The sequence below is a fragment of the Humulus lupulus genome, chromosome 8 (genome assembly GCF_963169125.1).
Source record: "Humulus lupulus chromosome 8, drHumLupu1.1, whole genome shotgun sequence".
NCBI classification, from domain to species: Eukaryota; Viridiplantae; Streptophyta; class Magnoliopsida; order Rosales; family Cannabaceae; genus Humulus; species Humulus lupulus.
Window position 1 is genome coordinate 32,636,577 of NC_084800.1, and position 23,287 is coordinate 32,659,863.

The 23,287-nt window shown below is 37.9% G+C and overlaps 3 protein-coding genes across 3 annotated transcripts; 1 reads left to right on the plus strand and 2 right to left on the minus strand.

Moving 5' to 3' along the window:
• Window positions 1-133: 133 nt before the first annotated feature.
• Window positions 134-2,741, minus strand: LOC133796692 (remorin-like). The gene is made up of 5 exons (XM_062234318.1): window positions 2,529-2,741; window positions 1,347-1,397; window positions 1,160-1,247; window positions 867-948; window positions 134-667 (listed from the first exon to the last, which is right to left on the minus strand). The coding sequence occupies exons 1-5, from the start codon at window positions 2,692-2,694 to the stop codon at window positions 473-475; spliced, it is 582 nt and encodes a 193-aa protein (XP_062090302.1). The 5' UTR covers window positions 2,695-2,741; the 3' UTR covers window positions 134-472.
• Window positions 2,742-16,659: 13,918 nt separating this feature from the next.
• Window positions 16,660-17,542, plus strand: LOC133793659 (uncharacterized). Its single transcript, XM_062230960.1, has 2 exons — window positions 16,660-16,845; window positions 16,927-17,542. The coding sequence occupies exons 1-2, from the start codon at window positions 16,789-16,791 to the stop codon at window positions 17,389-17,391; spliced, it is 522 nt and encodes a 173-aa protein (XP_062086944.1). The 5' UTR covers window positions 16,660-16,788; the 3' UTR covers window positions 17,392-17,542.
• A 3,610-nt stretch (window positions 17,543-21,152) lies between these two features.
• On the minus strand, window positions 21,153-22,886 carry LOC133795242 (uncharacterized). Its single transcript, XM_062232696.1, has 2 exons — window positions 22,656-22,886; window positions 21,153-22,535 (listed from the first exon to the last, which is right to left on the minus strand). Exons 1-2 carry the CDS (start codon window positions 22,884-22,886, stop codon window positions 21,153-21,155), a joined length of 1,614 nt encoding a protein of 537 aa, XP_062088680.1.
• Between the last annotated feature and the right edge of the window lie 401 nt (window positions 22,887-23,287).

Consider the following 23,287-nt stretch of genomic DNA (forward strand, 5'->3'; position numbering starts at 1 on the left):
TGACAAAGACAAATGTTTAAACTCACTTCTGGCGCTAGAAGTTTTTACCTTTGCAACTGTTCGTCATAAACTAATGAAATAGGATCCTCACTTATGAAATTAACCAAGGTCAAAATTTAAAAAAGAAACAACATTAAAGCTTAAGAACGACAATGGCCTTTTGCTATTATTTTCAAAAGCACATCTCTTGAAAACTAATATAACAAACATATTGCAATCGTTGGCAGATGAATCGAATATAATTTGTTCAGCAAATCTCAAAACATAATAACAAAAATTCCAAACTTTTTTTCTTCTTCCTCCTCTTATGTAACAAACATGTTTTTTCTACACAAACTTGGGTGATAATGAACAAGTTTCTAGTGCCCAGCTGATATTTTCACACAAAATAAAAGAAACCAATGAGATTAAATTGTACAGAGCAAAATAAGGAGCCTTCATAAGATTGCTTGGGCCGCAAGTAAGAAATAATTTAGAAGCAGCCAAGGAACTTCTTGGGAATTTTCCCAGTAGCACGGAATTTGGCAGCTGTCTCCTCTGCTTTGAGAATTTCTTCCCCACGAATAGCTTCAACCGATGCCCTTTTCTCCTCTGCTTGTTTGTGAATCTCAGCCACTTTGTTCTTCATTCTCTCTCCATACTCTGCCTTTCTCTTCTCCAATTGTTCCTGTTAATTATCAACTTGATTATGAGCTTCTACATATGTATTCAGGACTCTGCTCTACAAGTGCCACTTTGAAAGAAGTAGCCAGAAAAATGTCTAAACAAAGTACTAGCGAGTATAGCTATCTCTCATTCATATATAAATGAATACAAAACAAGGTCTATAAAAGTATCTAGAGTAACTCATACAAGAAGATAATCACCTCTTTTTTTCTCAGCTTGGCTTCTAAAGAAGCTTTCTTGCTGTTTTCCCACGCAGTAACATTAGAGAGTTTCTTGTGAGCCCTGGTTATGACATTACAGTCATTAATTAATTCCTTTTTACATATATATATATACATACAAAAAAAATATATATGCCTTTTGAAAAAGGTTTGGACAAATGGTTTTTTTCTTTTTGGCAAAGAACTAAAACTAATGTGATCAAACTATAGAACTTAAGAGTTATACAGTGATAACAAGTAAATCAACTAAAAACTCTTGTTAAAAGCCTTACTTGTTTTCAACCTTAGATTTTTCACTTTCTTCCCATGCTTTAACAAAAGACAATGTCTTTTCCTTTTCAACCCCTGCAAGAGCAATATCTGAAAGAAAAATCATAAAATTAGAACATAAAATATCCATATATATATACACATATATATGTATATATAAGAGCATTTGAGGAAGATGAGTAGACATACCTCTGTCAATTGATCCACCAGAGGGTTTCTTTACCAATGGCTCTGGAGTCTCTGTCATATTGGAGAAAACAGATAAGAACTACAGGGAAGGATTGGGGAACAAGAGAGCTATAATTGATTAGGTGTTTTCTATAGGAAAAGCAAATAGTGATTTTCAAACAACTATGTTCAATCTCTTCTTTATATATAGTATGTTAATGTTGATGTAAAATGATTGATATTGATGTACCGAATTGTATTCTTCCTTTTTTTTAAAGACCTGTAATGCACTAAAGATGTTTTCTAAAGCGATGATTGATTATAAAGAAAAGGCAAAATATATATATTTATATATATATATATGGCCAAGGACAACAACTTGGACATCTAAGGATAATTATCTTTGGTCCTTTGAATGGGGGATCGATTGAGATTCTCCCTTTGAAAATAAAAATTTGAAAGTTAATGCTTTAAAAGAAAAAGTATATGGACCTCTCAATAAAATTGGAATAATAAAGATAGCTGTTGGATAAATTAATGCAAATAGAGAAAGAAAATAAACATAATTATATATAAAAACCAATAATTATATGATTTTAAGTAACAATTTGTTGGGAAAATGTACAATATTCTTGATTTTGAGTTGGAGAGAGGGCCATCGCTAGATATTTTATCAACCACTTTGAAATTAAGTCATTAATTTATTAAGACTCCACTCACAAGACACTTTGAAAAAAGAAAGTACATAAACCAAAAGAAAATATGATCCAAAGGAAGAACACCTACACCTCTCAAACAAACCATTTCCAAATCACTTTCCCACAAGGTTGAAATTACAAAAGCAAAAAAGAGACAGCCAAAATAAGAATCAATAAGTACAATATTGGAATATATTTCATTAATTAATTTATAAATAATGTAAAACTTGATTCTATTGATATATATATATAGACAGGTGATCAAAAAACAAAAACTGTTATTAGCCTAATTCATTGTACTTTTTCGATTCTAAATTAAGGAGTTTGTAAATTATATTTACATAATTATAAACTTTTATCATCGTCTTATTTCGAACCAAACAAATCTATAGTTAACTCAGCCATTTCACATACCAAAGGAATCTAATCTTATCCATAAGTGTATTTCCTTTTACTTTTTCTCGGCAACCAAACAGATAAACATATAAAAACAAAACAAACTTACTTGGTTCAACCACAACTAGAGATTTAGAGTCATCAGTCTTTGCCTCAGTCTTCGGCTCAGGAGGTGGAAGAGCGGGCTTCTCAGAAACGACGTCGGATGGGGGTTGAGCCAAAGGAGCGTTCAGTTCTTCTTCCATACTAGCCTCCTTCTTCAGCTCCGTCTCCATATGATAATCCCTTCCTCTTGCTGTTTGGTTTCTGTAATATATATCTATTTAGCGGGCCAATTTTTCTTTTTGTGTGATTAACCGGATAAAATTTTAGAATTCATTTAACTTTTTCTGTTTTTGTCTTATTATACAGCGGGGCCTACAGTGTTATTTAGAGTGGGCTATGATTGTGTGTGGCGAGTACTACCGTTGGTCGATGCAACCGGCCTCTGAGAGCCGTTGAAGTGCTACGGTGTTTATGAGTTCAGTGGCTGAGGTGTAAGGTGGGGTGGGGTCCGATATAGGGAGTTAGTGCAATAGTGCTTGGTTCATGCCGACAGGTATTACAGGTAGTAAGTTGATTTTGGTAGTGCCGCGTATAAAGAGGTGTGGCTGAAGCGTAGCTAGTTACGTCGGTAGAGAAGAAAACGACAACGTTTACTAATTGGGTCCCACCTTAAAGATTTCTTTTTGACTCGATTGTTGTGTTGTGTTGTGTTCCTTCTCAATTAATTCATTTGCACAGATAGAGAGTGTACTCTCACGCTCACTTCAAACGCGTGGAGTATTACAAATTGCTTTTGAGAAATATCACTGGTGATAAGACGTTAATTTCGGTGATTATAAGTATTGGGGGGACTTTTTAGGAGATTTTACTTAATAATCATTGTGAAGTTTAAAATAAATTAACCCACCGTTATGCAAAAGAGGAGCATAGTTTTGATCAATTAAATGGGTATTAGAAACTAATTGGATCTTTAAATCAAACAATTTTCATTAATAGCTCAAACTTCATTATAATGATCAATAAAACCGATTTTCTTACAAATGGTGTTCTATTAAAGATCATGAAGAAAGTACATAATTTCACAATAAATACAATTAAAGCTATATTCATTAATTATATTACAGCAACTTCCAGCATAGAAATGTCCATATTATTAAATACTTTGTAAGAATATATTTTTTCTTCAAAAGTCCTCTTTAACTATTTGGAATTTCACAAATTAGTCCCTAAACTAAAAAATGATAATAGTCAATCAAATTTCTGAATTTTGTAAATAATATCATTCAACCCCAAATGTTAAACTTAAAGTTTATCCAAAGGTAACGAAACTTGTAACGTGACATGGTATTAGCCTAAACATAGAAGAGTCAAATCCAATATCCATTGATAATACTGAGATTAAATCATATATATAAAGTTTAGGAATGTGAATATTGAAAGGTTAAATTATAAAACACGTAAATATAATAAAATTAAAACAAACAAAATTCACACAAATGTAAATACAGTAAAAGAAAACATTGATATATTTCAAAGGTGTAGTGCTAAGAAATACACTTAATTTATATATAAATTATGCACATAATAATGTGTCTTTATCTATAACCACACAATTTAAGAAGTGCGGGTCTGATGTTAATGACACAATATAATGTATATATTTTATGTGTGAATTGAGAATCTCCTTAAAATTACTCATTTAAAAAAATGCCTTGCCAAATAAGTAAATTTTGTTAAAACATCAAGTAAACTAAAGTAGAAGAAAAGTCCTACCAGAGAGAGACGGAGGAAAAAGAATGATTAGAGAGTTGTTGGTCTCAAATATCAATCATTTAAGAGCTGTGGTTTCAAAGTACTTCACATTTTCTTATTGTAAGTATCACATATTTTTGCCAAAAAGAACATAGGCTTCTTAAACATATAGTGAAAAACCCTCTTTGGTTATCCTCTTCTTAAGCTATTTATGCCTATAAAATTCAATCATTTCTAACTAGAAGTTTAGGATCTATTTTTGCAAGGGCCTGGCTACATTCATGCCACTCCAAAGGCTATTTTTTTTTCTATTACAACTTCTACGGGAAACGTTGTCCAAGCCAATAATAAAACTTGAGTGTTTTCTAAATTTATCATGTGAAGTAGGTTTTGGATGTGTAGTTTTCTTTACGGATTGATACTATTTAACTAATTTTCTATATTTAAATGTAATTTTATATCACTTGGATCATTTTTTAAAGAAGAGTATATCCTACCTCACATTTACAATATCTCTATTCTTTAATTTTTTTTTTTTTTTTGAGGAAAACCATTATTTAAATTTTAGATTAATTATCAACTTCATAATATTGACAAATATATCAAAATACTCGTAATTTTCTATATTTTAATATATTTACAATTTTCATTTCAAAAAGATTATTGCAATTTCATCCTCATTTAGACTACCATATAACATATGATTGATTATAAATTGGTGGGTGAAGTTATTTTTATAATCATTAGCTACATGGTAAAAAATAATCATAAATAAAAATATTATTTTAATACAATTTAGTTTTTTTTTAGCATACATTGGTGGTGATTCTAAAAGTGTGCTAAATAACATTAGCGCTAAATAACATTAGCACATGCATTGGACATAATCTAAAGAGGCGTATTACATAATGGGTTCAAATGGTTGATTCTTGTTTGTAACCCATCTTGACTATTTTTATTTGAAAAAATATTAATTTTGTCCATCTGTTTTATCTGAATACTCGATCGACTCATATATTTTGTTAAATGACTCGATCCACTCATATATTTTGTTAAATAATAATTCAGACCCCATATTTTACAAAACAGATCAAAATAATGCATTGAGTTTGATTTTAGTCAAATAAATTTTTAAAAACCAAACGCACATGTAGCATTTGTAAGATTTATTTATTCATTTGTTTTTTAAGTTATAATATATAATGTGTATCAACTTAAAAAATTATTTATTATTTGGGATTATAAATAATTGTGCAATAGCTTAAATACCTTTAGCACATTGAATTATGATTGAAGTAGTTTGACCTTTGTGTTTTTCTCGAATACTCAATCAGTTCTTATTTTTTATTAAATGATAATTTGGACCCTATATTTTACAAAACATATTAAAATGATATCCTGGGCCCGATTTTGATTAATATATTTTTCAATAAGAATAAAATACCTCTAAATTTTATTATTTACTGAATTGTAAATTACTCTTAATAAATTTTATATATTAAATTTTTTTAAAAAAATAATTTTAATTTAAAATACATATATGTTATTTTTAAAAATGTAATTGAAACAAAAATTAAAATCTCCTCAAAAAGAGAATCTAAAAATTAAACTTCAACCAACAATTTCAAACCTAAAATTTAACTAATAAAAACATAAAAAAACTAAATCTAAAAAATTATTCATCTTCTTTCCGAGAACCCTCACCCTCGAACCCACAAAACCCATAACCCATTTTTTCCCCAAAATCCTCCCTCATATTTTTCTTGCCTTATACTCAGAACCCATTGCCCTCCCTCATCTTATCTTTCCCTCATACCCAGAACCCGTTGCCCATCCCTAACCTACTCCTTGCCTCGTGTCGATATGAGGATGACCACTGGGTCGATGAAAGGTGAGCATGGCAAGGTTCTGAAGGTTAGATTTGAGCTAGAACGCACCATTTGAGAACAGAATTGGATATTGTAACGCCCTGCTAATTAGGGTCCGTCATCAAGTGTGTTTAAAACCAGTGCTGGACTTGCTAAACAAGTCATTTGGACTAAACGTGCGGTTAAGCCACCTAAGGTTTAGGCATTCAAATTTTTGGTCAACTCATAAGTATTTTCATTAAGTTGAAAGCTTGTTCTTTACACGAGATCCCCAAAAAAAATCATCAGTTTAAAAGTTAGTTACACAATAAGCCGACCTAGGCGGCAAAAGCTGGGTTTAACCCCAGTTCCCTTGAGCATCTCGACCGTGGTGGTCGAGCGGACTACATATGTACATATCACTGCTAATGCCCTCCGACTCATGGCTGGTTGAGCTTCTCTTTACCTTTACCTGCACCACAAAGCACCTGTGAGCCAGAAGACTCAGCAAGAAAACATATTTAACAGTTCACATAATAAAGTTCCTATCAAGCAGTATTAACTGAAGTTGGTGTGTTCATTAAGCAAATTGGTAACCATGGAGTTACACAAGTGCGTATCGCACTTTCTTTCAAGTTGTTGGCATCCGAGCCAGTCAAGTGCGTGTGGCACTCCCAGGATGGCCCATCCATGGTGGCCTGCACTCCACGTGCACTATGCCAATCTTAGCTTATAAACTAAGTTCTTTAAGCCCTTGACTTATAAGTCAAGCCACCACGTCCATCCAACTTATAAGTTGAAGCCTTGGGACTCTCGACTTATAAGGCGAGTCTCCCGGAGTCCAATATACTCTCAACTAATAAATTGATATTCACTTAACATCCTAATCACCCTCTGGTTTATAAACCAAGCTTCAAGGTCACAATAAACAATCATATATTTCACATAGCATACATATCAACAATTATGATGCATTATAATACATTCCAACGACAGTCATAGGCATAATCATAATTATGCACATTACAGTGTACCTAATTAGATATTTGCAAACATAATTACAATCATGTTCATTAACAAAGTCAAAGCCTTATTCATCTCTATATTCACCACATTGATTAAGCTCTAATCACGCATTCACATAACGGGTGCAGTTTTCTTACCTTCGGTCTGTATGCAAGTTACTAGCGACGCCCCTTTGAGTACGATCCCCGATTCAAGCCCTTAGCGTAAACCTAGTCACAACCTTAATAAGGAAGTTCCATCAACAACAGGTAAATAAAAGCTTCTAGACCAAATCTTAGCTTCCGGGACATCGAATTCCACTTAACAAGGAAGTAGAATCGATCCCGAGCCCAAATGGTTAAGTCCCCCAACCTAAAAATCCCATTAAGGCCACAATTCCCCTTAAGGGCCGCGACCCCAAGAACCCGAGTCGCGGCCCGCCTCTAATTCCAGAGGCTCGACCTCCCTGGAAACCAACGCGCGCTGCGGCGCGCCCCTGAGGCGCTGTGGCTCGCCTCTGCCTCCGAGCCCTCCTGGCTCAAATTTTCCCTTCAAGGGCCGCGGCTTAGCCCCACGAACCCACAATTTTCTGGGTTTTTCTTCAGCCGAACCCAACTAAAAATCATCCAATTCCATCCCAATCTTCCAATTCAATTCCCACAATCTATATACTCCTTCTTACCACTCAAACCCAGCTAATTGCCATAGTAAAACTTGTTGACGCGGTTCTTTGCTAATAGGTAATTAAGAAAATAAGAGGAAGGGATTAGTGCTTATGTTGAACCGAAATAGATGAATAATCTTTCTAGGAATGGGCTGGTGACACAATTACGTTTTTAGGTGGTTCAAAGGTTAAAATCATTCTACTCCACCAGTCAATATTATTGCTATATGCTTGGTATTCTTTTACAGGGTATTTCTTACATAATAGAATCCAACCCTTTGCAACTCCCAGGGTCTCCATATTTATAGGAAAGGGCACCTGGGAGTTGGTAAGAAGGTCATCTCGTGACCTTCTTACCTATCATGTCAACTCTGTAACATTCATGATTAATTCTTAAAACCTGACACATGAAGTGTGGTCTAATCAATAGGTAAGGGGGATAATGGGCCGCACGGCCCAACCCAGTCATGGGTGTTTGAATGCGCACGTTCATGCTGCGTGTCCGAGAAGTCAGGGATATATCAGACACGTGATGTCTGATATATGCACGTTTACCTTGCGTGGTTGACTTTATAAAAGGTCACAGCCTCCAACCCTAGCTCGTACCACAACCTGGATGCTTCCCTCGACCTGTGGCCTTCAGAGACCAAACTCAGTCTGATCTTGGCGAACCCTTAGGCTACCTCGAGCTGAGGAGGTAGGAACCTTCTATGGCAGCTCCGGTCTTGGGGATGTTCACGTGGTAGATATGATTAGGTCGTACATCAGCTTGCTAACAGCCAGTGGGAAAACTAGGGCGTACAAAACTCATCAAAATTCTCAAACCCAACCTCCCAACTATCAAGCATGCATGAACACCATAGCTCTAGATAATTCAGCAGAACTAATCATGAGGAGTTCAGATTAAAACCCTTACCTCAACTAAGTTAATCCTCCTGAGCTAAACCTCTAGTTTCTCCAAGTTTGGCACCTTAGTTCCCAAGCTTTGATCTTTAATTTCCCCAAAAATTCCTCAAGCTTCCATGGTGAAAACAGAGAAAGCGTGGGGGAGAGAGAGAGAGAGCTGCTGCTTTGTTTTTCCTTTAGTTCCATAACCTTCCCAAACATTCCCAGCTGACCTTAAACTATACTTGGACAGAAAATGACTATTTTGCCCCTTGCCTTTAGCTTATTCATCAAATGTTCACAAGGGCAATTTTGTCCTTTGCCTCAATCCCGCTATCCACAATTTACATCTTATAATTCTTGCTACTTCCAATATTCTCACATGGTTACCAATAAATTCCCATTACCCACTAATTCCCGATAATGTACTAAATTACTAAAATAACCCTAAGTTCACCCCGAGCCGGGTATTAAAACCCCGTTGTGACTTTTCTGCTAACTTGCTCATCGGGATCGCCTCTCGTCGAGTAACCCAAATATATCCACTTAATAATGTGGTCTCAATCACACAAACACACATTTGCATTTATCCCCTAAACGAGTCAAATTACTAAAATACCATTCTTATAAGAACACATGCCCACATACACATATTTAATATCTCCAACATGCAAGCATAATTATATTATAATATAATTCACATAATAACTCAATTATTGCCTCTTGGCCCCCTAATCCAGGCACTAAGCCACATTAGGAAATTTGTGATGTTACAGATATGGACGAACCAAAAGCGAGGCATCACAAGTCCTTCGTTTCTTTGAATCTATCGTCGTCGTCCCCGACCAACCCATAACTCCTAGGTTCACTCACTCACTCATATTTATCAACGTCATTGCTAGCCAACCCATAGCTTCAGATCTATTATCGCCATCTACAACTACTATCCATTGATGCTCTAGATTTACTCCTAGAAGTCAAATACTAGGTGAACTTTGGGGGTGTGCTGCTTTTCAAGGTTCGTGGATGATAGGCGGAGATGACTAAGTTTCGTGGGGACGACGAACTAGGTTGATCCAGGTTGCTGATTTTCTAGGGCTGAGAAGTGTAAGACGGATGATTGGGTTTTTCGGCCAGTAGCTACATTGAAGACGAAGAACAATATATGATGAAGAACAAGAAGATGATGAAGAAGACGGAGAAATGAAGAACAGATTGATTTTTAAATTTATTTTTAGCTTTAATTTTATTGTGTTTTTATTAAACTTGATTATTTATTTTCAAAAAACATAAATTAATTTTTGTTAGTATTTAAAGTAGTTTTTAATTATTTTTTATTTTAAAATTATTTTAATTTATTTCATTAGTTAAACAAAATGAAGGCATTTTAGTAATATTAAAAAATTATTTGACCAAATCGAGCCGAGGGTATCATTTTGATTTGGTTTGCAAAACACACGGTCTGAATTGTCATTTAACAAAATATATGAGATGATCGAGTATTCAAGCAAAACACAGAGACCAAATTAATATTTTTCCCATTAATTATGACTCTAATTTTTTTTATGACGGTGTTCAATTTAGTTATAGCAGACCTCTTATAAAAATTTGGGAAATTTTAAATAATTTATGGTGCTAAAATTAGAATTCAAACAATTTATTTTCTACGTGTATAAAAAATATGATCACATATGCAACAAGTTATTTAAAATCTAATTCAAGCACCATAAATTATTCAAAATTTATAATTTGCAAGAGATTTGTTAAGACTACAACTATCACTCTCGTAAAATAATTGGGTCATAATTAATTTATCGTAGCATACCAATAAAGTAAAAATTGCATACTTTAATAGATACTCAGAAAATAAAATATCCTTTTAAAAAAATAAAAAAAATAAAATATCTGTTTTTTATTAAAGATTTTTTGTTATTTAATTGTATTGCGCGGAAAGTACACGCGCTATAAAAAGCGTGTTTAGTATGTCTTGAAAACACGTTGGATGTTAGACGGGCCAATTGGATATGGGCTGGTCAGCATGTGAACTGGGGCCACTGCACAGTGAATTGCATTCATGTATAACTTGGTGTTGGTGGCCAACTGGCACTTAACGTTTACATTAGTTTTATTTTTATTTTTAATTATTAAGTGTTCATTTTAAATTGAAATTTGCATTTCCATCATTTCTTTTCCATATAATAATAGTATAATTTATAATATGGAATCTCCTTAGATATCTTTTGGGAACAAATTCATTGGACTTTGCTGTTCATGTTCTGTAATAGCTTATACAAGACGTCTTTGCAATTATCATTTTATGTGTTGCTTTTTTTTAATCAATAGTTGAATATGACACAATATTTATTGTAATATTTTTTATCAGATATAAACAGATATTTTTCTTTAAAAATAATAAAAGTAATAAGATGTAAAGTGGCTGGTAGCCCTGTTCTGAAATGTATTGTATTTATTGTTATTTATGGAAAATAATGTTTGTGGTGCTCATAAAGTGGAGGGAAGTGTGCATTTGAATTATTATTATTGTTTAAGAGGAACAACAAACAAACATATTTAACGAAGGTTCTCAAAAACAAAAACACTAGAAAAAGACAAGAAACGATTGACGCGATATAAATAGGGGCATTATATGACATGTATTTGTGTAGATATTATATCGACATGTTGTAATTTTTAACTGTAAATATTTAGCAGATGTGGGCAAATTTCACTACCAACAAACATTCCAAATTTCAATCTGGTAGGAATAGCAGATATTAATATTTCTTGGTTACAAGACAACACCAACTGATCTATCACAATTCACAACACAACTTCGGAAGATCCATACTCCTTACTCTTTTCTTTTATGACTAGAATTAAAAACATATTAATAAGTACCATTCTTGTTCGAGAAATTTGCACAAATTATTAAAAACTATTGATCTACGTAATAAAAAAAAAAGGATGAGATTTTTATTTATTCAAGAGTTTATGTTTTTTTGACCATACGTTTTGCCTCATTATTTGTTTGAACTTTGTATATTTTAAAATAGTTTAAATAGACTCTTAAATGATTTTAATAAAAAAAAATTTTGAACTAAAATCACAAATAATTTATTAAACTAACAACTCAGAATAAAAATACAATCATTTTACTTATATTTAATTTTTTGTTCATCAAAATCACGCTTAGGGGCTTATTTAAACTATTTTACAAAATATAAAGTCTAAAAAATAATTTGTTAAAACACAAATTCCAAATAAGTTGACAAAATTTATAATGTAACAATGTATAACCAATTTATTTAAAGCATTTGAGATTTTTTAAGTTATATGGAAAATAATCATTCTTTTTATATGGAGATTTTATAGATATTTGTTTATATTTATGGATTTTGCAGGTACCAAAACAAGGTAAAGGAAGCTAGATAATTGTTCGTTTCGATCTCCCTCGTGGTCGACGGACGGTTGTGGTCGACGGACTCCAGTGACAGGCACGTAAATTTTGTTTTATCAGCTTAAAATAAAAATTATATGTATTAACTAATAATAATAAATATAAAAATTATGACGGTCTACTTTAAATAAAATTTATAGTTATTTGTAGAAATTTTATGTATTTTGTGGGGCTTAAGTGTTAAAAAAATATTTATAGGGTTCTTTTGTTAAGAATTTGTAAAACTTAATAAATTAATAAAATATAATATATATTTTTTTTTAAAAAAAAAATTTGACCCAACTGGGTCCGTCGCCACCCTCATGGTTGACATTCATGGTCCTTTCCCTCGCACTATCTTTACTCTCACTCTCTCGTTCACGGCCATGGGTGTATATGTTAATTATATGGGTTTGATTTTTTTTCTTTTATTAATTTGATTTAATTTATGGGTGTATGAGTTTATGCCTTCATGGGTTTGGATAATTTATATAGCTTTTTGTTCAGAGTTTTTTTTTCTATATTAAAATGTTGATAGCTTTTAGTAATGGAGAATGGGGAATATGTTTGTTATAGCTTTGTGTTCTAAATTCGTATAATAACCTGACATAACCTACTAAAAATTTGAAACTTGAATCGATTTTTTTTTAATATAATTGGACAAGTTTCAATATGCATGTTTCTACGCCCGAACTTGACAAATTTGAACTTGAAATTCCAAAATCCAACATACCTGAACCGTGTGTGCCCATAGTTTGAATGTGACCATTTCAAAAGTTTTAGGAAAAGAAGTTGAAATCCCCTACTATTTTTTTAACAATACAATCTTTATATAAAGACTTAAAGCTTATAATTTGGCCCACTTTTTCTAAAAAATATTCAAATAATTCCCATTATATATAATTAAAATTAGAATAAATAATATTTTTGCTCTCGAACTATGAACGATTCAGATTATACCATTCGAATAATTTATTATGTTAAAAATTTCCTCCAAACTTTTATCATTAGTTAAAATGAGTATTATGTTAGGCTCGAGTCATGTCGTTTACTCGCTGATGTGACATAATGTGTATGGTTATTGAAAAATTGAAAGCAAAATAAATACACCTAAGCAGACCATAATAATTAAAGACATTATTTATTAAGAATTTTACACAAAACACTACATTAATAAAAAAAAGAACATTTATACTGGCACAAGGAAAATTTTACAATTTTACGGTGCCAATTATTTTTTTTAAATTATACGGTATGTACTAGATGACATTGGCATCTTCGGGCTTTATGAAGCTTCATCAAAGCAACTGAAAGCATCCATGGTTTCGTCTTCTCCGGCGGCAATGACGACATCGTTATCTTCGGGCTTTATGAAGTTTCATCGAAGCAGTTGATAATGTCATTTTTTATATTAATATTTGATAAGTTTTTCCATGCTTAGATGGTGTTATGATAGCATTTTTAATAGTTTTAACTTAGTTTCGTGATTCTACAACATATTTTCTACATTGCATTTTATGATGATAAATGTAGAGGTGATTTCCTACAATTGATTAGATGGACACCAGCAACCTGTCAATAACAAAAAGAAGAGAGACGAGAGTTCAATTGGGAGCACCAGTGGGGTGTCAGCCAAAGGGACTCCGACGCTCAAGTCAGTCGGGTTGTAACGAGAGCTAATAGAAAGTAATAAAATTAAGATATAAATAGTCGAAATGATAATGGATGAAGGAGTCGTAAAATGGTCAGAGTGACGGTGGCGATGGCGGAGGAGTCAAGCGACTAGGTCAGGTCCAATCAGACTGACTAATTAGTCTTGCTTGACTGGATTGCTCAGAAATAGAGTAGCCTTCGTTTCAATTAGAGAGTAAAGAAAGTTCAGTGATTATTTTTTTTGCCTTTTCTCAACCTCTGATGGTCTTATTTATTGTCCTCCTTCTCGTTCCGTCCTCCTCCGTCTTTCTCATTCGTTTGACTCGCTCCAAGTGGTTTTATTCCGAGATTCTTGGCGAACGTGATGGGAGCCTTGACTGTTTCAAGGTCCCTGGCTGACTGAGTGTATCCGAATTCGGGTCCGGGTATGGTTTTGGGTAATTGGATGGCACTTTGTATATGCGAGCCTATTTTACATGGGCTTTGGGCCTTCTTGGCTAGTTAGATAGCTTATTGGGCTGACTGACTGCTTGTTGGACTATTATTTTTCAAGTATACGAATTTTGTCCACTACAGTATGTCCCTCACTCTTTGGTATAGAATTCATTCTTTTATCAAAGAGTAAAAAAGAAATTAATTCCATCAGAATTTATCCATTTTCCCAATAGTTACAGAATATGCATTGACTCAATTTTCCTTTTTTCAGAAATTATTCACAGGGGTCTCGCCGAGTGTTTCGTTGGCATGGCCGAGTGCTCCTCCGAGTGCTTTACCGGGGTGGCCGAGTGCTTTGTCGGCATGGCCGAGTGCTTTGTCGGCATGGCCGAGTGCTTTGTCGGCATGGCCGAGTGCTCCTCCGGGTGGGCCGAGTGCTTCGCCGGGGTGGCCGAGTGACTCGTGTGTTTGGGCCGAGTGGTCTGCCGAGGAGGTAGTGTGTTCGGGGGAGATGGCCGAGTGGGCCTAGTGCGCTCAATGTGAATTTTCATTTGTCTCTGAGACTTTAAGTGTCCTTAGGAAGTTAAATCCTTTTTGGTAGGGCCACCTGATGGTTGACACTTGGCACTAATCGGGTGGATTTGTGTGCCTATATAAGGGTGGTTTGTTTTTACCATTGCATTCATTTGAGGGAGGCTTGGAGAGGAGGTGCAAGGTGTGGAGTAAAAGAGATTCTCAAGAGGTAAGTTTTCTCTCATTTGTTTTCCTTTCAATGTCCTTATGCATATGCATGTTCTTTGTGTTCTTCGTGTTCTTCGTGCTAGGTTAGTTTATTCAACTGTTATTTTTGTTTGATCCTGTAGATTTTCTGTTTGCGTTTGATCTGATTGCAATGGTGGCATATGAATTTCTGTTGTTTAGGCGTATGTCTAATTCATGTGTTTCTGTTCCTTGAGCCGAGTGGTATGTCTGACTGATTAGTAGAGACTTATAGGCTGACTGCTGTCTAACTGAATACTTTGTAATCTAATTTGATATAGTAGTCTGTTTTGCCTCGTTTAATCATATGTTTTTTATGTTTGGTCCGTCTGACTGATTGATTGATGAGTCGTCCAGCGCTTCTTGATTGTGTATCAAGCTAAATATTCTTCATGTCTTTTTTGTGTTCCTTAAGGCTTAGATGTTGTTTTGCTCTAGGTGATCAGCTCATTATGTCTACAAGTAGGTGTGATAGTCACGCTGATTCAGTCTGTCGACTGTCTTGTTCGTTTAGTGAAGAAGATTTTTGTTCTTTCTTTCAAAGTTCTGCTGGGATGGTTGATTGCAACCGAATTACAGTAGTAGAATTGGGGGGTCGTCCTTTAGGTGATGTTACTGGAAGGGGAATAGATTCTAACGAACCTATTGATGGTGGTATGCCGGGTTCTGGTAGTATGCTTAGTTCTAATCCTAGGTCTTCCATAAGTTTAGGTGAGTTGACCTATCTTCGTCGTCATTATGAGATCCCTGATACCATCAGTCTGCATGCTCCTGCTAAGGCGGAGCGGCCTGACTGGCACTTACCTGGTTGGGTGTGTCTGTATGAACTTCCCTTCAAAGAAGGGCTTCGGTTTCCTATCCCCCGATTAGTCGTTGAGTTGTGTGAGTACCACGAGATTTCACCCGGACAACTAATGCCAAATTCATGGCGGATTTTGATGTCTCTCGAAGTCCTTTGTGAAAGGCACAAGATAACACTTGGGGTGGCTGACTTGTTGAGAGCTTACTACTTGAAGGCACACCTTAATGACAAAGGTAGGTACCAGTTAACAACTAGGGGGAAGGACCCTCCTTTAATTATTAGTTTGAAGAGTGGAGATAAGAGGTGGAAGGACCGTTACTTCTTCGTCCCTTTCGTCTCGTTGGGGTTACCTGCTGATAGTAGGATACCTTGTTCATGGTCTCCTGCATGTGAGTCTTTTATGCTTGCCTACTAATCCGTTTCCTTGCATATACTTGTTGTTGTTGTTTTTATTTTATTTTGTGTGCTGATACTTCTATCATTTTGCAGGTAGGCTTTGAGTTGAGTACCTTTGGGATTCGAGGGAGTCTTCTGGTCGACTTAAGAGTATTCTTGCTATTTCTGAGGCGGAGCGTGAGTGGAGTGATTTGTTGTCTGAATCGAGTCTCCGTCAGAGTTCTTTGTGGCGCTCTGTTGAAAAACTCCCTGAAGGTATTCCTCTTCTACAGAGTCCTGATAATCCTCGTGTTGTGTTTATCAAGAGAAGTTTAGAAGTCTTGGGATATACTCCCAATTTTTTGACTGAATTGACGACAAGTGAGCGGTTGTTTGCAGACGTAGCTATGTCCCGACCCTTTGCACTTCCTCTAACCGGTTCCAATGCCTTGGAACGTTTGCGTCAAGCAAAGAAATCGTCCGTTGGGAGCTCAGAAGCTGATAGAGAGGTTGTCGTGCCTCCGGCTGATCCCCCTGTTTTGACGCGGAGTCAGACGAAAAAAAAAGAAGAAGGCTGTGCAGGATGATTCTTCCGACCCATTTAGCGACACCGTTGCCCTTTCGTTCCCTTCCAATGCTGCGGCCTATAGTGAGATTAGGCCTCACTTAGGAGAGATTGATAAGTTGTTGTGGCCCGAAGATGATCACAGAATGGAGCAGGTTGGTACGGATGGGTCAATTGATACCACTGTTTCTCATTTGTTCCAGGTACGAATATTTCATTTAGTTTTGTTTGTGCCGACTAGCTGATTTCTCTTGTTATCTTACATTTTCTTTTTTATGTGTCAGGGTTTGCAAGGGGTCATTTGGCTGAAGAAGAAAATCAAGTCCTTAATGGCAACTTTAAAGGAAGTAAGGAGTCAGAGAAATGATCTTCGGGGTGAAGTTAGTCGGCTGAAAGATTCCAAGAAGGAGTCTGATCAACTCATAGCTGATTTGAAGGCTCAACTAGAATCCAAGGAAGCTGATGTCGAGAAGTTGAGAGTGACTCTTGGTCAAGTTGATGATTTGAAAGCCGAGGTTGCTTCGTTGGAGAATCGGATGTTGGTCATTGGGCTGGAGGCTGAGATCCAATGCCGTGGCGTAATGGCCAGTGAGTTTCGGGATGGTAAGGCTGATAGCTGGGATGTTCCCAAATACATTGCTGATCTTGAGGAATTGGAGAAGATGAGGGCTGAAGAGATAACCCGGGCCGAAGAGTTAGCCACTTCTTTTGGCATCATGACTACTAATGATCTGGTTGTGGATGACTGATTCCTCTTCTACTCGTGTTCATTGTCGTGGGATAATAGAGTTTGTCGGGCCTTTTCTAGTTGTTGTATGAACTTTTTCTTATGTAGTATTGTATCCTGATATAACTGACCTAGTTTTGTTGTATTATGGCTTGTTGTAGCTTCTGTTAGTGTTTTTTAAGTTATTGTATCGAATGCTGATTGGCTGAATGACTTATGGAGTATTAGTGTCTTATTCCCCCAATCTAAGTATAAAGTGACTTAGTCAATTTATATTTAGATTTGTTATTGAACTGTTCGTAGTATATATATAAAGAAAAAATGGTTGTGATAGGGGGCTGCGCTCCGTGGAGCTGCCTACATACCCTTTGCAGGGATCAAGCCCAAATGTAGTTCTGACACTTCCTGCATTATAAGTGTCAGTATGTTGCTCGAATGAAGATCTTGTGAGATTACTGATGAAAGAAAATGAAAGTAGACTGGGTTAAGTTAAGAGTGATACAGTCTCAAGTGGATAGCATTCCAGCTGTTGTTGATATCGCGTCCCTCCTTTGTTTGTAGCTTGTATGCTCCATGTCCGACTACCTTTGTGATGAGGTAGGGACCTTCCCATGTCGGGGCGAGCTTACCTGCTCCAGCTTCCTTAGTGTTCTGGAAGACTCTTCGTAGAACCCAATCTCCTACTTTGAATGTCCGAGTGCGGATGTTCTTGTTGTAATGTCTGGCTATGCTCTGTTGATAGGCCGAGACTCTTAAGAGTGCTTTGTCCCTTCTTTCGTCGATGGTGTCGAGTTCATGGCACATGTTTTCCCAATTTTCTTCGTCTGTAGTTAGCTCATATCTGGCTGTCGGAACTTCGCTCTCAGTAGGGATGACTGCCTCCATCCCGTAAGCTAATGAGAATGGTGTCTCCCCTGTCGCAGTCCTGGTTGTGGTTCGATAGGACCACAGGACTCCTGGCAACTCGTCAGCCCATCTTCCCTTAGCTTTTTCGAGGCGCTTCTTGATGTTGTTCATGATGGTCTTGTTGGATGACTCTGCCTGTCCATTTGCTTGGGGATACCTTGGTGTCGAGAAGCTGAGCTTGATGTTCCAGAATTTGCAGAAGTCTTGGAAGTCGAAACTGATGAATTGAGAACCATTGTCTGTCACAATTTCTTTTGGTACTCCGTACCTACAGATCACATTCTTCCAAAGGAATCCCTTTACTTCTTTGTCTCGGACTTGGTGGAATGAGTCTGCTTCGATCCACTTGCTGAAGTAGTCGGTCACTGCAAGCATGTACATTTTCTGTCCTGGTGCGGTTGGAAGCTTGCCTACTATATCCATCCCCCATTTCATGAATGGCCAAGGGGACGTGATTGAGATGAGACGCTCCGGAGGTTGGTGGGATATCTGAGCGAACCGTTGGCATTTGTCGCATCGTCTGGCATAGTCAGAGGCATCAGCTCGCATGGTTGGCTAGTAGTAGCCTTGTGTTAGGGCACGGTGCGCCAAGCTTCGTCCTCCAGAGTGGTTGCCGCACTCTCCTTCATGCAACTCAGCCAATACGTATTTGGCCTCTGCAGGGTTAATGCATTTCAAATATGGACCAGAGAATGAACGTTTATATAGTTTACCTTGTATAATAGTGAAGCGGGCTGACTGAGCCTTGACCCGACGTGCTTCGTTCTTATCTTCGGGAAGTATGTCATGTTCTAAGTACTCGACTATTGAAGTCATCCATGTTCGGTTGTTGGAGATGTCATTAACTTGCTCTTCTTCATCTTTCCAGACAGCTGGCCATTGGAGATATACTACAGGTATTGTCTTGGGGTCGGTTGTCTGGATGGAGGATCCAAGGTTTGCTAATGCATCTGCATGGCTGTTCTCCCCTCTTGGTACTTGGTTGATAGTGAACTCGTCGAAGACTGACTGCAACTCTTTAGTCTTGTTGAGGTAGGCAGTCATTTTGTTATCCCGGGCCTGGTAGCTACCTTGCATTTGGTTGACTACCAATTGAGAATCACTGAAGACCACGATCTTTTTTACTCCCATGTCCTTGGCTAGTCCGAGTCCTGCTATCATTGCTTCGTATTCAGCTTCATTGTTGGTAGCTTTGAACCCGCATTGGACTGCTTGTTCGATTATGTCACCTTGGGGTGAAGTCAGGACGAGTCCGAGTCCACTTCCTCTGGTGTTACTTGAGCCGTCTACTTGCAACTTCCAGATTCCGACTGATTGTCCCTCGGTCAGACAACAAAGTTCTTTTTATGCCTGCACATGCATGTTAGGTGTAAAATCTGCAATGAAATCAGCTAATACCTGAGATTTGAGGGAAGTTCGTGGCTTGTATGTTACTTCGTACTCGCTGAGCTCTACCGCCCACTTGGTCAGTCTGCCTGACAGTTCTGGTTTATGGAGGATTGTTTTGAGTGGGAAGGTGGTCAAGACCGTTATTGGATGGCACTGGAAGTATGGGCGTAGCTTCCTTGCTGCGTGGATGAGTGCTAGTGCAAGCTTCTCCAGCTGGCTCTATCGGGTTTCTGCATTAAGCAAAGCTTTGCTTACATAGTAGACTGGAGACTGCTTGCCTTCCTCTTCCCGGACTAGGACTGCGCTAACTGCCGTCTCGGATACTGCTAGATAGATGAATAATGTCTCATTGTCTTTTGGCTTTGAGAGGAGAGGTGGGCTGGTCAGGTACTGTTTTAGCTGGCCCAGTGCCTCTTCACATTCAGCTGTCCACTCGAAGGTTTTTGATTTCCTTAGCGTGTTGAAGAAGAGGTGACATCGTTCTGAAGACTTTGAGATGAATCGGCTGAGTGCTGCAATGCGTCCAGTTAGTTTCATTACGTCTTTTATGCACGTTGGGGAAGGAATCCTTCGGATTGACTCTATCTGTGCTGGGTTTGCCTCGATTCCCCTTTGGGTTACTAGGTACCCAAGGAACTTTCCTGCAGTCACACCAAAAGAACATTTAGTTGGATTCAGTTTCATATTATATTTCCTGAGAATGTCAAAAGATTGTTTTAAATGGTTGATATGGTCCTCTGCAATGAGGGATTTGACGAGCATGTCGTCAATGTAGACTTCCATCGTCTTCCCCAGTAATCCGGCAAACATCTTGTTGACTAGTCTCTGATATGTTGCTCCTGCGTTCTTCAATCCGAATGGCATGACCTTGTAGCAGAATATGCCTAAGTTGGTCATGAAGGCTGTCTTTTCCTGGTCGTCTGGATGCATCAGGATCTGGTTGTATCCTGAGTATGCGTCCATGAAGCTTAGGAGTTCATGACCGGCTGTGGCGTCTACTAGCATGTCTATGTGCGGTAATGGGAACGAGTCTTTTGGACACGCCTTGTTGAGGTCTGTGAAGTCAATGCAAACTCGCCATTTGCCATTCTTTTTTTTCACAATGACTACGTTAGCCAACCAGTCGGGATAATGCACCTCCCTCACGAACCCATTATCAATAAGCTTTTGAACTTCTTCGTTAATGGCTTTGTTCCTTTCAGGGGCAAATTTTCTTCTTTTTTGCTTCCTTGGTGGGTAGTCTGGATCAACCTACAATTTATGGACAATTATTTCAGGGTCAATTCCAGTCATGTCCACATGGGACCAAGCAAAACAATCATAATGGGCAGATAAAAAGTCAATGAGCTTAGTTCTGATGTCAGGATCCAATCGTGATCCGATGTGGACTTTGTGATCTGGAAACTCCGGATGTATCTGGACTTCGTCCAACTCCTCCATGTCTGGTTGGTTCAACTGGGAGTCAGTCAGTCTGTCTTCCTGTAATTGCTATAACTGAGCGGGTTTGGGTTTCATGGTAGTCTGGTAACACGCTCTCGAATCTTTCTGTTGGCCTTTAATTTCTTTTACTCCCCACTTAGTTGGGAACCTTAGAACTTGGTGGTATGTTGAAGGGACTGCCTCCATTTCATGTATCCATGGTCGTCCTAGTATCACGTTGTAAGCAGACGGAGAGTCTACTACCAGGAATCTTGTGCATAGATTGACTCCTTCGGCATAGACAGGTAGCTCGATCTCTCCTATTGTGTTCTTTTGTTCTCCACTGAAACCGATGAGGATTGTAGTCTTCTTTATAATCTTTGATTCATCTATCCCCATTTCCCTGAGAGCACTTAAAAATAAAATGTTAGCTGAACTACCATTATTAATAAGTATACGTTTAGTAAGACAATTAGCAATGTAAAGTGCAATGACAAGAGCATCATGATGTGGGTTGAGGAGTTTGGTTGACTCTGTTGTTGAGAAACTGATGGTTTGAGCTGGTAGGTTGATGGTATTCTTCTCTCTCTCGCCGGACTCTCCTTTGACCCAGTTGGTCTGCCTGGCATGTCTTTTGGCTGCTGAATGGGTGACTCCGCTTACCTCAGAGCCACCAGTTATTACGTTCACCGTCCGTTCATGAGTAGGTGGTTTCGGCGGGGTTACTTCTCTTCGGACGACTGACCTGTCTGCCTCCTGCTGGAATGTTCTTTTGCCTTTGTCTGTAAGTAAGTCAGTCAGGTGACCACGCTTTAACAGGTTGGATACTTCGAGTTTTAAGGCAATGCACTCATCCGTTCGGTGACCGTGGTCATTGTGGAATTCACACCATTTTGCTTTGTCTCGCTGGTCAGACGGAGTCCTCATCCTTTCCGGCCATTTCACTTTGTCTCCGAGTCCTTTCAGTACGCCAACGACTTCAGCTGGTGAAATTGAAAGATTGTATTCTGGTATCTTTGGTCCATCTCGCAGACGTGTCTCGGACGACCGGTTGTACTCCCTCCTTCTGTTCTCTGATCTGTTGGGATACGGGTATGGCTCGGATCGTCTATCACTCTGCCGTCTGCCTGCCCTCGAGTCTCTTCGAGTGTCTTTCCTCGGAGAAGAGTGATAATAGTTAACTTCATCCTCCTCCCACTTGATCTGTGCCCAGGCTTTGGCGAGAACGTCTTCCATCGTCTTGCAAGGATACTTGGTAAGTTCTTTGTATAGGTCTGAGTCGTACCGGAGTCCCTTGCGGAAGGCTGAGATGGCTGTGTCCTGATTACAATGGGTTATAGAAACCTTTTCTTTGTTGAAGTGGCCTACGTACTCTCGTAAAGGCTCACCCCGTCGTTGAACTATGATGTAGAGGTCTTCTGCAGACTTTTCAAGTTTCCTGCTACTAGCAAACTGCTCAACAAAAGTGTCAGTCAATTGTGCAAAAGTAGAAATAGAATTATTAGGTAAATTAGTATACCACTGGAGGGCTGGTCCAATCAGACTAGAACCAAACCCCTTACACATGCATGCTTCCCTCATATCACGTGGGATGGCAACGGTGAACATCCTCTGCCTATACTGTGCGATGTGATCATCCGGGTCAGACGTCCCGTCAAACATCTTCATATTTGGGAAGTTGAACTTCTTTGGCATTTCCACTAGTGCAATGTCGTCTACGAATGGAGAGTCCGCATAACAGCTTGCTGCACTCTTCTTAATCGGAGCCGGCATCCCAGGAATCCGTTGAATGAGCGCCTCCATCTCAGCTAACTTTCGAGCCAACTCAGGATCTTAGATTGGAAATGAGCTTGTGGTTGCTTGGCGGATTGGCTCGCTCATGACTGGGTAATTAACTCCGATTGCCTGTTGCTCAGGTATATTCTGACCAGCTCCAATGATGATCTGGCTGGCTCCAATGGTAGGCTGACTAGCACTTGGAACCTGCTGCTGTCCGGGTCCAGTGGCTGGCTGGCTGACTGGCTCCTGGAATCTGTTGCTGTCCGGGTCCAGTGGCTGGCTGACTGGCTCCTGGAATCTGTTGCTGTCCAGCTGCACCGGCTGGCTGGCTGATTCCCAGAATCTGCTGTGATCCGGGCGCAGATGAATGTCCATGTTCAGTCATGGTTACCTGTTCGCCTGTATTGACAACATAATTTTGAATG